The sequence below is a fragment of the Ceratotherium simum genome, chromosome 23 (assembly GCF_057802395.1).
Source record: "Ceratotherium simum simum isolate JZ-2026a chromosome 23, ASM5780239v1, whole genome shotgun sequence".
In the NCBI taxonomy this organism is placed as follows: Eukaryota; Metazoa; Chordata; class Mammalia; order Perissodactyla; family Rhinocerotidae; genus Ceratotherium; species Ceratotherium simum.
In genome coordinates, this window is record NC_141922.1 from 16,668,422 (window position 1) to 16,679,559 (window position 11,138).

Here is an 11,138-nt window from a genome sequence, read left to right on the forward strand (position 1 = left end):
TTTGGTGTCACAGTTCTGCTTTCCTGGGTGATCTCAGCCTGAGTCCCAGAAAAGGGCAACTGTGTCATCTGTAATTCTGTATGCCTCTCTGCTTAAGACCAGAGTTGATGACTTAGTCCTTATTCTAATTTTTACAGTTAAAACTTAAGAGTTAAAATTCTGTCCCATGGTGGTGACCCTTGGAGGAGGTGTCAGGTAGGGAATGAAAGGGGCAGGAGGGAGCTCCTAGGGTCCTGGCACTGTTTTGTTTTCTTGATCTGGCTGCTGGTTACACCAGTGTGTTCGGTTTGTGAAAATTCAGAGCTATACACTTACTTGTGCATTTTTCTGTATATTTGTCACACTTTACAATATAAAGTTTTTTCAAAAATCACTCTAGATGCTGAATGACTTCATTTAGAATAGATTCGGATGTAATAGTGAAGCTATAAACCTAATTAAATCAAAATCTTTTCTTTCTCTACCTTTGTGATTCAAAATAACGCCGCTTTAGTTTTCCCTTTAGTTCCATTTTTACACTTACAGGGAGAAAAAAGGTAATGTATCAATTAGCCATTTTAATTAAGTCTAATGGGGGGAGGGTTTGGTTCTCAAAAGGAAGGCTGGGATGCCTTCAGGGACATATGGGGACCTCCGAAATTATAACAAAATTCTGTTGGATACACATGCGTACATTTTTCTGAGAAGGGCCCATTGCTTTCATCAAATTCTCCCGACCTTACAAAGACCAAAATCCAGAGAGATTCTTACAACACAAGGCTCATTTATGTATGCTCCTCTTCAAATGTTTCTCAACTCTAAATTCAACCCATAGCCCTTACCAATCTGATTTCACCAAATTGGCTTCACCTATCAAAATGAATTTGCCCACTTCAATGGAAAAAGTGAATGGGTTCAAATCTGTCAAAGGTCATATATAATAATCATCATCTGTTTACTTCTCTGTCCCCACCACCACCATCACCACCACCATCACTGTGAGATTCCAAGCCCTAAGGCTAGAGACCTTTGCATCCCCAGCATGAAATTGCACAAGGCAAAGGCAAGAGCGGACTCAAAAGAAATTCACAGCACCTATTTACGAAACCAGATTTATTAAAATTTCTCTACAAGTCAAAAACAGCCGTCCCACTGTTCACATATATACACATGTACAGGAAGGATCTAGTGTTTTGAGCTTTCCCGGCAAAAGCCCCAGCCAGCCCAGAGTACTTAGCCAGGTAATGTATCACAGATACAACAGTCAAGCAACCACGAGAGCATTAGTGCGACAGAGGCCTCTGTCCTCCCTCTTCTCCGAGTCCCATGATTCTGTTAGGTAATATTGCCAATAATCATTCACATTTCACGTGGTTTTAGACACGCAGGTTATTCAGACAGACACAGACAACAAAACAAGCCTCAGAGCCAAAACAACAGAAAGTATCGGACATATATAAAAACGGTAAAATATATGTACAAAGTACACAGTACGTGAGGTATACACGGCATTCTCACAATGCAGGTTAGTAGTTGTCGAGGCCTAGCCCTTAAAGATGACGGCTCGTTTTTGTGCCATTTCTCAAAATACAGTATGCTTGGTTTACCCGTTTCAACCACCTGATTTCAGTACTGTCCAAGAAATTACTGATAGTCCGTCTGCACTTGGTTTTTAATGCAAGTTGCAGTTTCTCTGTTAAGCTCTCTCTTTTGTAGGTAGTGAGTTTCCCATCTCCGGAAGCATTCAAACAGAGGCTGGATTCCCACCTGTGAAGGAAGTTGAAGGGGCGATTTCTGCGTCGGGAGGTGGCAGAGAGAGGAAAGAGGTTGGACTAGATGATTTTTAAAGTCCCTTCCGCTTCAAGTTTGGGCTTTGCTATTTCACTCCAGATGCTGATTATACAGATGTACTCATAAACCACACCACATTTGAAATATTAACAACCCATCATGCAAAACTGCAGACGCATACACAATGCCAGAGGCAGACCATATCCATGAGGGGTTAAAGTATAATTCTGGAAGTTGGTCTGAGAATAGTCTAAGACTATCCCAAATGCACTTTCCCTGAAGCACAAAGATGTTTAACATGTGCTCTTGGGAGAGGGAAGTGGAGAGTCTCCTTATCTTTCTCCTCCTAGACAAAATGCTCCACCCTGAGATGGTCTTGGGGAAAAAAGTAAAGGATAAATGCTAACATTTTTGAGGGGAACCAAAAAAGCAAACGGTTTCCAAGTGTTCGAATTATTTTCAAAAATCTGCAGTCTCTCCGTCCGAGCTCAGAGTTCTGAAATAGCCAGGAGTTTGAATCTTTTGTGATACTTTTCCACGGTTAGCTGGTAAGTGCTTTTACAGTGAAGGGGAGGACGTTTCAAAGTCAGAATGACGGCATTAGTGCAAATGAGGTCTTGGCAGGAAATGGAGGAGAGTCTGGGTTCATGGTTCAGGCGGGCTCCTATGCTGCTGAACCAGTCTGCTCCCAAAACGGAGCCAAGTCACTGGTAAATATGAGTGTGAAGAAAGGGTGAGTGTTAAACCAAACCAAAAAAACAACTTTCCGATCAGAGAAGCTGGGGCAGCACAAGTCTAGCCACCAAAGACAAGATCGATGTCAGGGTTATTGGTCCAAATTATTTGTCACCCTGTTAAAATAGGTTATTGCCCAAAATGCCACTGTTCGATTCACTTCCTCTCTCCTTAGAATGTTCAAGTTCATTTCACTTGACCACATGCTGTAGGATATCCATACTCTTTGCCACCTACAAAAGATGTGGAACCCCCGAATCTGACAAGGGGATAGTTGGCGAGGGTTCATTAAGAAGAGAAACAACTTTGCAGGGCAGCCAATCAGAGTGTATGCTGCTCAGTCAAGTCACTCATCACAAGGAGTAAGAGGAGGTGCCAAGTTGAGTTCAGCAGCTACAATCTTTACGCCATCACATCTGGCTGGCACCATGCCGAAAGGCCTGTCCATCTTTAGAAATGGAAATGCCATGTGTAAAAATTATGAGGTTTCTGAGGTTTTGGGATTAGCAGAAGAAGGAACTAATGTCACTGTCCTCCTGGTACTCTGGAACAATCTGGTCTGAAGTTCCCATTTCTGAGTCAACGTACCCAGATTCCAAGACGGACTCAAACCAGGGATGGAGTAAGATGTCGGGAGCAGTGAGTCTCTCAGAAGGCTCCCGTCTCAGGAGGCTGCGAATGAGGCACCTGGCTTTGGGGGATATGTGGTCAGGGATGCAGAACTGTCCACGTCGGATTTTGGAGAAGAGGGCACTGGGGTCTGAGTCATGGAAGGGGTATCGTCCCACCAAAAGGGTGTAGAGCATCACCCCCAGGCTCCAAACATCGGCCGCCTTCCCGGAGTAGGTCCCAGTGGTGTTCAGAATCTCGGGGCTCACATAGGCTGGGCAGCCATGTTTGTCTGACAGAGCATCGTCTTCCCCCTTGATGATGTGTGTATCTTCTAGACTTTCCAGTCTGAGCTGGGTTCTGCAGAAGAGAGGACACAAGCCATTACTTCCAGATCAGCTGTTCATGAAAAACAAGGCCTTCCCAGTAACAGCCCCCAGGCACTAATAGCTAGGGTCCAAAAAATGCCATGTACCCCTTCGTCCAGTAGGCAGTGTCCTGCCACCACCCGGGACTCAGGATTTCATAAAGCAATACACATTGCAATAAGGGCCGGCCCCGTGGCTTAGCGGGTAAGTGTGTGAGCTCCGCTGCTGGCGGCCCGGGTTCGGATCCCGGGACGCGCACCGACGCACCGCTTCTCCAGCCATGCTGAGGCCGAGTCCCACATACAGCAACTAGAAGGATGTGCAGCTACGACATACAACTACCTACTGGGGCTTTGGGGGAAAAAATAAATAAATAAATAAAATTATAAAAAAAAAAAAAAAAGATAGTTTGGCCAAAGCATGACTAAGATTAGGGGAAAGGTTAAAAAGTCCATAAATATCTGCATCACACTGCAATAAACATTTGCAAAGTATTGAGAGAGCGCCTGGGGTGGAGGGTGTGATGCAAAGCCCCACATACTATTCATTATGCTAGAGCTTATAAGAGATATCCTAAGAGGGGTTACACAAGCCACAAAGTTCACATTGCAGAAGTGCGAGCTTGTCTCAGGGGAATGCTGACATTTTCTGCAAAAGCTAGCAGTATATCCTACTTCTTCAGGGAGGGCCTGAGCATCCTACAAGCCAATCTTATTCTTATCATGCCCCGACCACCAGGGCTGCTTGGAACCTCACTTTGCATTACAGCACACGGAGCCCAAAGTCACTATTACGCACAGGTTGTCAGCACTCCTGCTCACATTGACATATGCACACAGAGGGAACTGTGTCCACCTGAGCCCAGGCCGTGATAATTGTGATGGGAAAGGGGCAAGGAATGCTAATTACATTTATTGGGATGTTTAATCGCAAAGGAAGCTTAGCATGGACAGAGAGGTTATATGACCCAACAGAAGCAGCTGGTGGATTTGGAGGGTGCAGGGGCCATAAAACACCTACATAGGCGCGAGCACGCACACACACGCACAGCCCAGCCCCCAGGATGGCACATCACCACCTGAGCACATTTATTCTACTTGGGGGTTTCTCCGTTCAGGTAACTACTAAAGTCTGAAAAATCTTGAGTCAAAGGCTCTCTTATGAAGCTGCAGGTGCCTCCTTATTCAGATCCAGCCACCCAAGTCTCCTGGATCCCCCAAAGCCCAGAGCCACACGGGGAACCTCTAAGCTCTGGTGGCAGCTTCTGCTGAAATAGCCCTGTTTCAGTAAGTCACTTGTGGTGAAGTTAAATGCAAACATTTGGGACTGGCTAATGGGTCAATTCCTTTTCCTCTCAAAGGTCTGGTTGTTTTTTTTTCTTCCTGCCTTCCTGTTCCCTGGAGTGTAGTATACATGTGCTAACTTCGGTATGTCCTCAGCCTGACCTCCCCATCGTTATGTAAAATACCCATTGGTTCTGTAAACGGAAAATATGACTCAACCCACACCGTCTGCCCCTGATTGGCTGCTGCAGCACTAAAACCCTGCACCTGTGCTAGTTACACGACTAGCGTCAGCCTGCCGTTGCTTAACCCTCAGGTTGCCAAACTCCACGCACATGACATTCGGCTGTGCAATGCGGATTTCAAAAGCCGGTAAGGAGGTGTGTAAGGCATGTTTCAGAAAATACATCACCATATCAAAAGAGCATGTTCCAGGAATTGGAAACTTCTTCATTGCAAACACTTTGCTTTTCTTTGCTAATCAGTATGTTCCAATAATTATTGCAAGGTCAGATACAAAGCCACGTTTTATGGCAACTCAATCCGGGACTTTTTCATACGATCTGGAGCTAAGGGTAAAAATGCACAGGTGGGTAAGCTCTGCATGAATAGCTACAACAAAATAACGCACACCCACCTCGACAATTCTACAAGGGTATTGCTTTTAATCTTTCCACAAGGGATGTCGCCCACCTCTTAAAATCAGGTAAGGTTTATCTCCTGCGGCTTCCTGAATTCTGTTGTCTGAAACCTCAACTCTGAATGGTAATGCCTCATTATTCTCTTATCGAGCTCATCCTGTCCTTTAGGATGTAAGCCATGACCTATATTTAGCAACCATTTCCAGCCAACTTCCATTTATTATTCAATGTGGCTATTTGCTGAAGATGTATCCAAACAAGGTTTGTAAAAAGTCACTGGAGAATGAGAAGAAAATATTAGGGGCCAAGCCAAGATGTAACAGGAGTGTGGTATGAAACAGGAAGGTGGAATTCTGCAAATACAACAGTCTAACTAGTGCTGTGATACTTTCGAGGTACCAAAAAACCCCACTCAGTAGAAGCAAGGATTGAAACTTCCTCTAGGAGTCAATGTTGTGAAGGCAGGTTGATTTTTGCACCCCAGAAGAACTAATCTTTCTGATAACAATAGGGAATAATCTGATCCTGGGGTGGAAGTGGGAAGGGCATCTTGTCATCACGTGACATCCCAGAGAGGCACCATGGTGTCCTCAGCCCACATCCACAAGAGTGCAGAATAAATCAACCTCGGCCGTGGCTCCTCGGGAGAGGACTTCTAAATCCTAGCTGTGGGACAACTGAGCCCTGGGTGCTGTTCTGACCCAACACACTGCACCTAACTGCTCAACCTGCACCTTCGTTTTGGTTCCAAAAGGCAAGAGGAGGGACTGTGGAGGCCGCTCACCTCTCCTCCGTGGAGAAGACGAATTTCCTAAGCTTTAGGTCCCCCAACACGATGGCCGACTGGTGGCAGTGGGCAACAGCTGAGACAATCTGCTTGAAGAGCCGGGCGGCCTCCTCTTCCCGCAGCCTCTTCCGGCTTCGCACATAGGAGTGCATGTCCCCAAAGTCCCTCTCAAAGAAGACATAGGCCTTGGTTTCCCCAAGGATCACTTCTACGATGCCGGTGATGTTCCTGTGTGATGGCAGCTGGATGTAAGGCCGGATTTTGTCCTGGTAGTGTTTAATGGGAAACACCTGCAGAGAGAAGGGGCTCCATTTAGGACGCTGAAAGAGCCGAGGCTGCCTCCCAGATCCTGGGCTGGGCTGCAGTTCTCCATCTTCAGGCTTCACTTGAAAGTAAGGTTCCATTCATTTGCCCCCCTTATCTCCACCACCCCACCTTATGCAGCCCCGGCTACCCCTAAGATCCAAAACCAGTAACAGCTAAGGCTCTGAGCTAGCAAATATCCAAAGAGCTACCATATGGATGTTTGAAAGAACTGTCTTCTATATATGTTCCCGCCTTCCATGAAGCCATCAGCTCCAGAGAGCTAAGCTCCAAAGACCCCACCCCCTGTGCCCTTCCTTGTGGGCAGGCAACGCTGCGCAGCAAAGGAGCTGATAGAAGGTTCCCCTGGGATCTCCAGGAGCTGAAAAGCAGTCCCTGAAAATGCATGACCTCCTGCAGACCCAAAGTGCTCAGCCCAGAGAAAGCCCAGAATGTGGTGACTCTGCAGCCTCCAAGTGGAAGCAGGCAGGGGCTGGGGAACATGCAGATTTGTCATTAGTCAGAAGGAACAGATGACTCGGAGAGAGACTGTGACAACTCAGCCTTAAGCAACCTGCCTACAGTCTGACTCAGGTATAAGCAGCTTTGAGTTAAAATTCTCACAGGAGGGAAATGGGATCCTCTCCATGGTTTTTTCTTTTTTTTTTTTTTTTTAACCCCCCCCCAACTTCCCCCTCCCCACCCTCACGGGGAAATGAGGAGCATCTCCTCTGCGAAGCTGGCTGGTCTCTTTAAGGCCTTTTGTTTAGTCCGGTTACTCATATCCTAGACTCAACTGGAAACGGTGACACACGGGCTGTCACCATCTGGATTCAGCTATTATCTGCTCAGAGGAACTGGAAGGGGTTGCACAACTGCCAGACCCACCCCACCTCTGAGGCCTGGCTGCTCTGGCACCAGCTCGAAAAACCTCTCTGCCGCCCCCCTCCTCCAACCCCACCCCATCCCCACACACATACTCTTCCCAAAACAGCTCTTAGCCCCAGCGACCCAGAAGAAAAGATTTTTCCCCCTTTAAACTGGGCTTGATCGTGTACTTGAAACTTCATTCAGGTCGGACAGTAGGTGGCAGCAGTAAGCCCACAGAAGGGGGGGTCAGGTGAGTTGCGGAAAACGCAAGAGCGACTTGAACTGCGGGGTGACCCTGTTTTTCGGGTGAAAAGGAGCAGCCCGGAGGGTTCAGGGATGTCTGAGGCAGGGGTGTCAGGCTCACCAAGGGTGGCCTGTGGGAACATACTGTGTGCGCGCTGGGGGAGCACGCCGAGGATCCTCATTCTAGGAGTTATCTACTCCTGGATGGAATCCCTTATGTTCAAAAGAAAATCGCTGCCGGAAATTAAAGACATGAATGGAAGCGAGGGTTCCGAGCCGCTGTGGGTTTTCCAGCATTTCTACTGCGGGCGAATTCCCCGCGCTGGCTGGGAGACTCCCTCAGACTGCTCTCTGGGGAGGACGACGTTCTCGTCCCAGCGCGAGTTCAAGGCGGAACCCCCAAGACCCGAGCCCGACACGGTGTTCCTACCCGCTTACCACCCACAGTGAGCCCGGGTGCCTTGAAACCCGGCAAGAGAGCTGCCAGCTGCTCTAAGCTCCAAGGAGGCACCCACTGCGGGGCGTCCTTCCAGGACAGGGGCGGGGGGAGCGAGGAGAATGAGAGAAGGGAAATGGCATGGCCCTGGAATCCATTTCAATTCCACAACTTATATGGCACGCCACGCGCTAAACTGGGCGCTAAGGAAATAATAGAGAGAGAAATCAACTGAACACTGCTCTGCCTCTTGACTTCCGAGCCCCCTTACCACTCCATCGGAAACCCCTCAATCCTCCAAAGCGTGGGCAAATGCCGCCTTACCAGGCTCAACTCACTTATACGCCCGGCCCCAAGTCCAAGCGTTGGCGGCACCTGCGGCCCCCGGGCGCAGGCGGGGAGACCCAAGCACCTTTGCCTGCCACTGCGCCCCCCACCCCCCGATCCCCGCTGGGTCCCGGCCCCGGGCGCCTACCTTGCAGCGCAGCTCGCGGCCCGTGTGGATGCACAGCGCCCGGGACACATGCTCGCGCTCGGCCAGCGGCAGCAGCAGGTAGTCGGCGATGCGGCTGGGCCCCGGCGCGCTCCCGGAGCCGCCGCCAGAAACCGGCGCAGCGGGCGGAGGCTGCGGACTGCAGGGAGAGCCAGGAGGGCTGAGGTAGTCCGGGGGGCTCGAGCACTCCGAGAGGCGCGGGCATTTGGCCGCCACGGCCGCCGCGTCGTCCGCGTCCAGCAGGCGTTTGGCTGGGGCGCCTCGGGCGGCCGGGAGCAGCAAGGCCGGGCCGCGGGGCTGCGAGGCGCCGCTCATGGCAGAGCGCACGGGACCGACCCGCATCCCGTCCCGGGCCGGAACGGCCCCGGCTTTGTACGTCCCGGGACCCGCGCGGGAAGGCGCTGCGGGCTTGCCGCCGGCGCCGCGACTTATTCCAGCCGGCGGGACGGAGTTTGCAGACGGAGCTTGGCTCGGCCCCCACAGCGGGCAAAGCAGAAGGGGTTCTCGGGCGCGAGTGTTGCACGCAGGGACCACGCTGGCCGCGCGTCCGGGGGGCAGAGGCCGGTGCGGGTCCTCGGACCCCCGGGGGCACCGGCTCGGGGAGCCTCGCTGGGGGCGGCCGCCGCTATTGTTGTCGAGGCTGCCGGCAGTCCCGGAGGCAGAGGCGGCGGCGGCCGGCGTTCCGGAGGTCCGGAGCGGCGAGGGCAGGATCCCCCAGGCTCGGCGGAGCCACGAAGCAAATGCACTTCCCAAAGCAAGAAGTCTCGGAGCGAAAGCCGGAGCAACTTTTCCGCGGCGCTCGGGATCCTGCGCGCTCCTGGGCTCCCGGCGTGTGTGTGAACGAGCGAGACGCGCTCGGAGAGAGTGACTGGGTGTGAGTGAGTGTGTGCGCCGCACCGATCCCGGCCAGTGCACTCCTCCTTCTCCTTTTCCTCCACCTCCTCCGCCTCCCGGTGACTCACGCTGTATACACACACACTCACAGGCCGGGCTGTGTAAACAGTTGGGAAGCCGGGTTGTGCAATGAGGTGGCTGCGACGACTCGGGCCCTGCCGCCCGGGGAGCAGTCACCGGAGCGGACGGGGGAGGAGAGGTGGAGCTGGGTCGGCAGGGGCAATAGGGGTGGCCCGAGGGCTGGGGATGCTCTGGGCAGCGCGCGCTGCCGGGCAGGTGGTGAGTCCCGAGTCGGCTTGGGCGCGCGCACACGCCCCCCGGGTTGGGCTGGGCAAGAGGCGGTGCGCGCCCTCCGGCAGGCGCTGGAAGCCAGAGGAGGGGGCGGAGGAAAAGTTCCCGTGACGTCAGGGTCCCGGGGAAGTGGGCGGGAGGGGCGGGGCCTTGGGGGGCAAAGCGACTGCTGATTGGCGCGCGCTCCCCATTCACACAAAGCACAATGGACTGCGGGCGCGCGCACCAGGGTTCTGCACCCGCGGCTCGCTGCAGCCTGGCGGTTACGCCTTTCGCCCTGGGGATCCCCCCACCGCCCCGCACCTTGGGACCTCCGGTTGGAGCCGTGGGCGCCGCCGAGCCTCGGCTGCAGCCGGAGAAAGGGAGGACAGAGAAGGTGATGAATTCCAGAATCATTCACCCCCACGCGGTAGTTCCGGGGAAGACCTGTGCGTGGTAGTGGATGTGGCTTTTTTTTTTTTCCTTTTCCTGCCCCCTCCCAGCTCTAATCCCCAGCGTCTGTTCGCTTCCACAAATAGAACCTTCTGTTGCATGAAATAAAAGCAAACACTGGGCCTTCTGCGTTGCCTCCACCTCCACGCCCCTCCCGCGCCTGCCGCCCGCTCGGATTGCACGGAAATAGCTTCTCCAGGCTCCCGGGCCGCCCCTTCGCGGTGACTCGCAGAAAGAGCTTCCTGAGCCGGGGCCGGTGGGAAACAAAGGATGTGGGGAGCTGGCGGAAGGGGCCCACGTGGCCTCCACACCCGCAGCAGGGTCTGGGGCCCCGGTGCCAGCCCGGGTTCCGTGGTGGGCGGGTAAGGGAGTGGAAATCATTCTGGCCACCGACAGTGATGCTGCCTACACCCGGGCAACCCTGCCAGGTCGTGTGCGTGCATTCGTGCAACGTGATTTAGGTGAGCACGAAATGTGTGCCAGACCCTGCAGAAAGCTTCGTGAACAAAAACAACTTAGAATCTGTCGTTTTCCCTTCCTGAGAGAACCAGGTCAATTTGGAGTCCCTGGACACCCAACATAGATAACTATTATCAGAGAGTCCCAGCGCTTCTGCTAAATACTTAATTTTCTAAAACCAGGTCGAGCCCGAGGATAAATCCTTTTCTGTGTTAAATCTCCATTCATTCAACAAACACCAATTAAGCGTCTAGGAAGGGCTAGGCACTGGGGATTAGAAGATGAAAATTAGAATAGTAATAATAGCTAACATGAATTGAAGCCTAAATGTGTCAGGCACTGTTCTTAGCGCTTTACACATAATACTTCTCTTCAGTTCTATAACCACCTTGTGGGGTTACTTTTTGCCCCACTTCCCAGAGAAAGAAGCCTGCAAAGATTAAGTTCCTTGCTGTGGTCAAATAGCTAGTAAGTGGTGGAGCTTTCAGGCTCTGAAGCACTCCTGGGGACTCAAAGGGGAGATT

General features: G+C 51.9%; 1 protein-coding gene across 1 annotated transcript; it reads right to left on the reverse strand.

Annotated features, from left to right (window-relative positions):
* Positions 1 to 1,074: 1,074 nt before the first annotated feature.
* On the reverse strand, positions 1,075 to 9,756 carry TRIB1 (tribbles pseudokinase 1). The gene is made up of 3 exons (XM_004431072.3): positions 8,521 to 9,756; positions 6,191 to 6,483; positions 1,075 to 3,474 (listed from the first exon to the last, which is right to left on the reverse strand). Exons 1-3 carry the CDS (start codon positions 8,878 to 8,880, stop codon positions 3,009 to 3,011), a joined length of 1,119 nt encoding a protein of 372 aa, XP_004431129.1. The 5' UTR covers positions 8,881 to 9,756; the 3' UTR covers positions 1,075 to 3,008.
* Between the last annotated feature and the right edge of the window lie 1,382 nt (positions 9,757 to 11,138).

Excerpts from the sequence above, each read along its gene's own strand:
- TRIB1 (XM_004431072.3), bottom strand. The coding sequence starts at position 8,880 with ATGCGGGTCGGTCCCGTGCGCTCTGCCATGAGCGGCGCCTCGCAGCCC. Across the intron at positions 6,484-8,520 it reads GCCGCGAGCTGCGCTGCAAG|GTGTTTCCCATTAAACACTA; the intron begins GTAGGCGCCCGG and ends TTCTCTCTGCAG. Across the intron at positions 3,475-6,190 it reads GTCTTCTCCACGGAGGAGAG|AACCCAGCTCAGACTGGAAA; the intron begins GTGAGCGGCCTC and ends TCTCTTCTGCAG.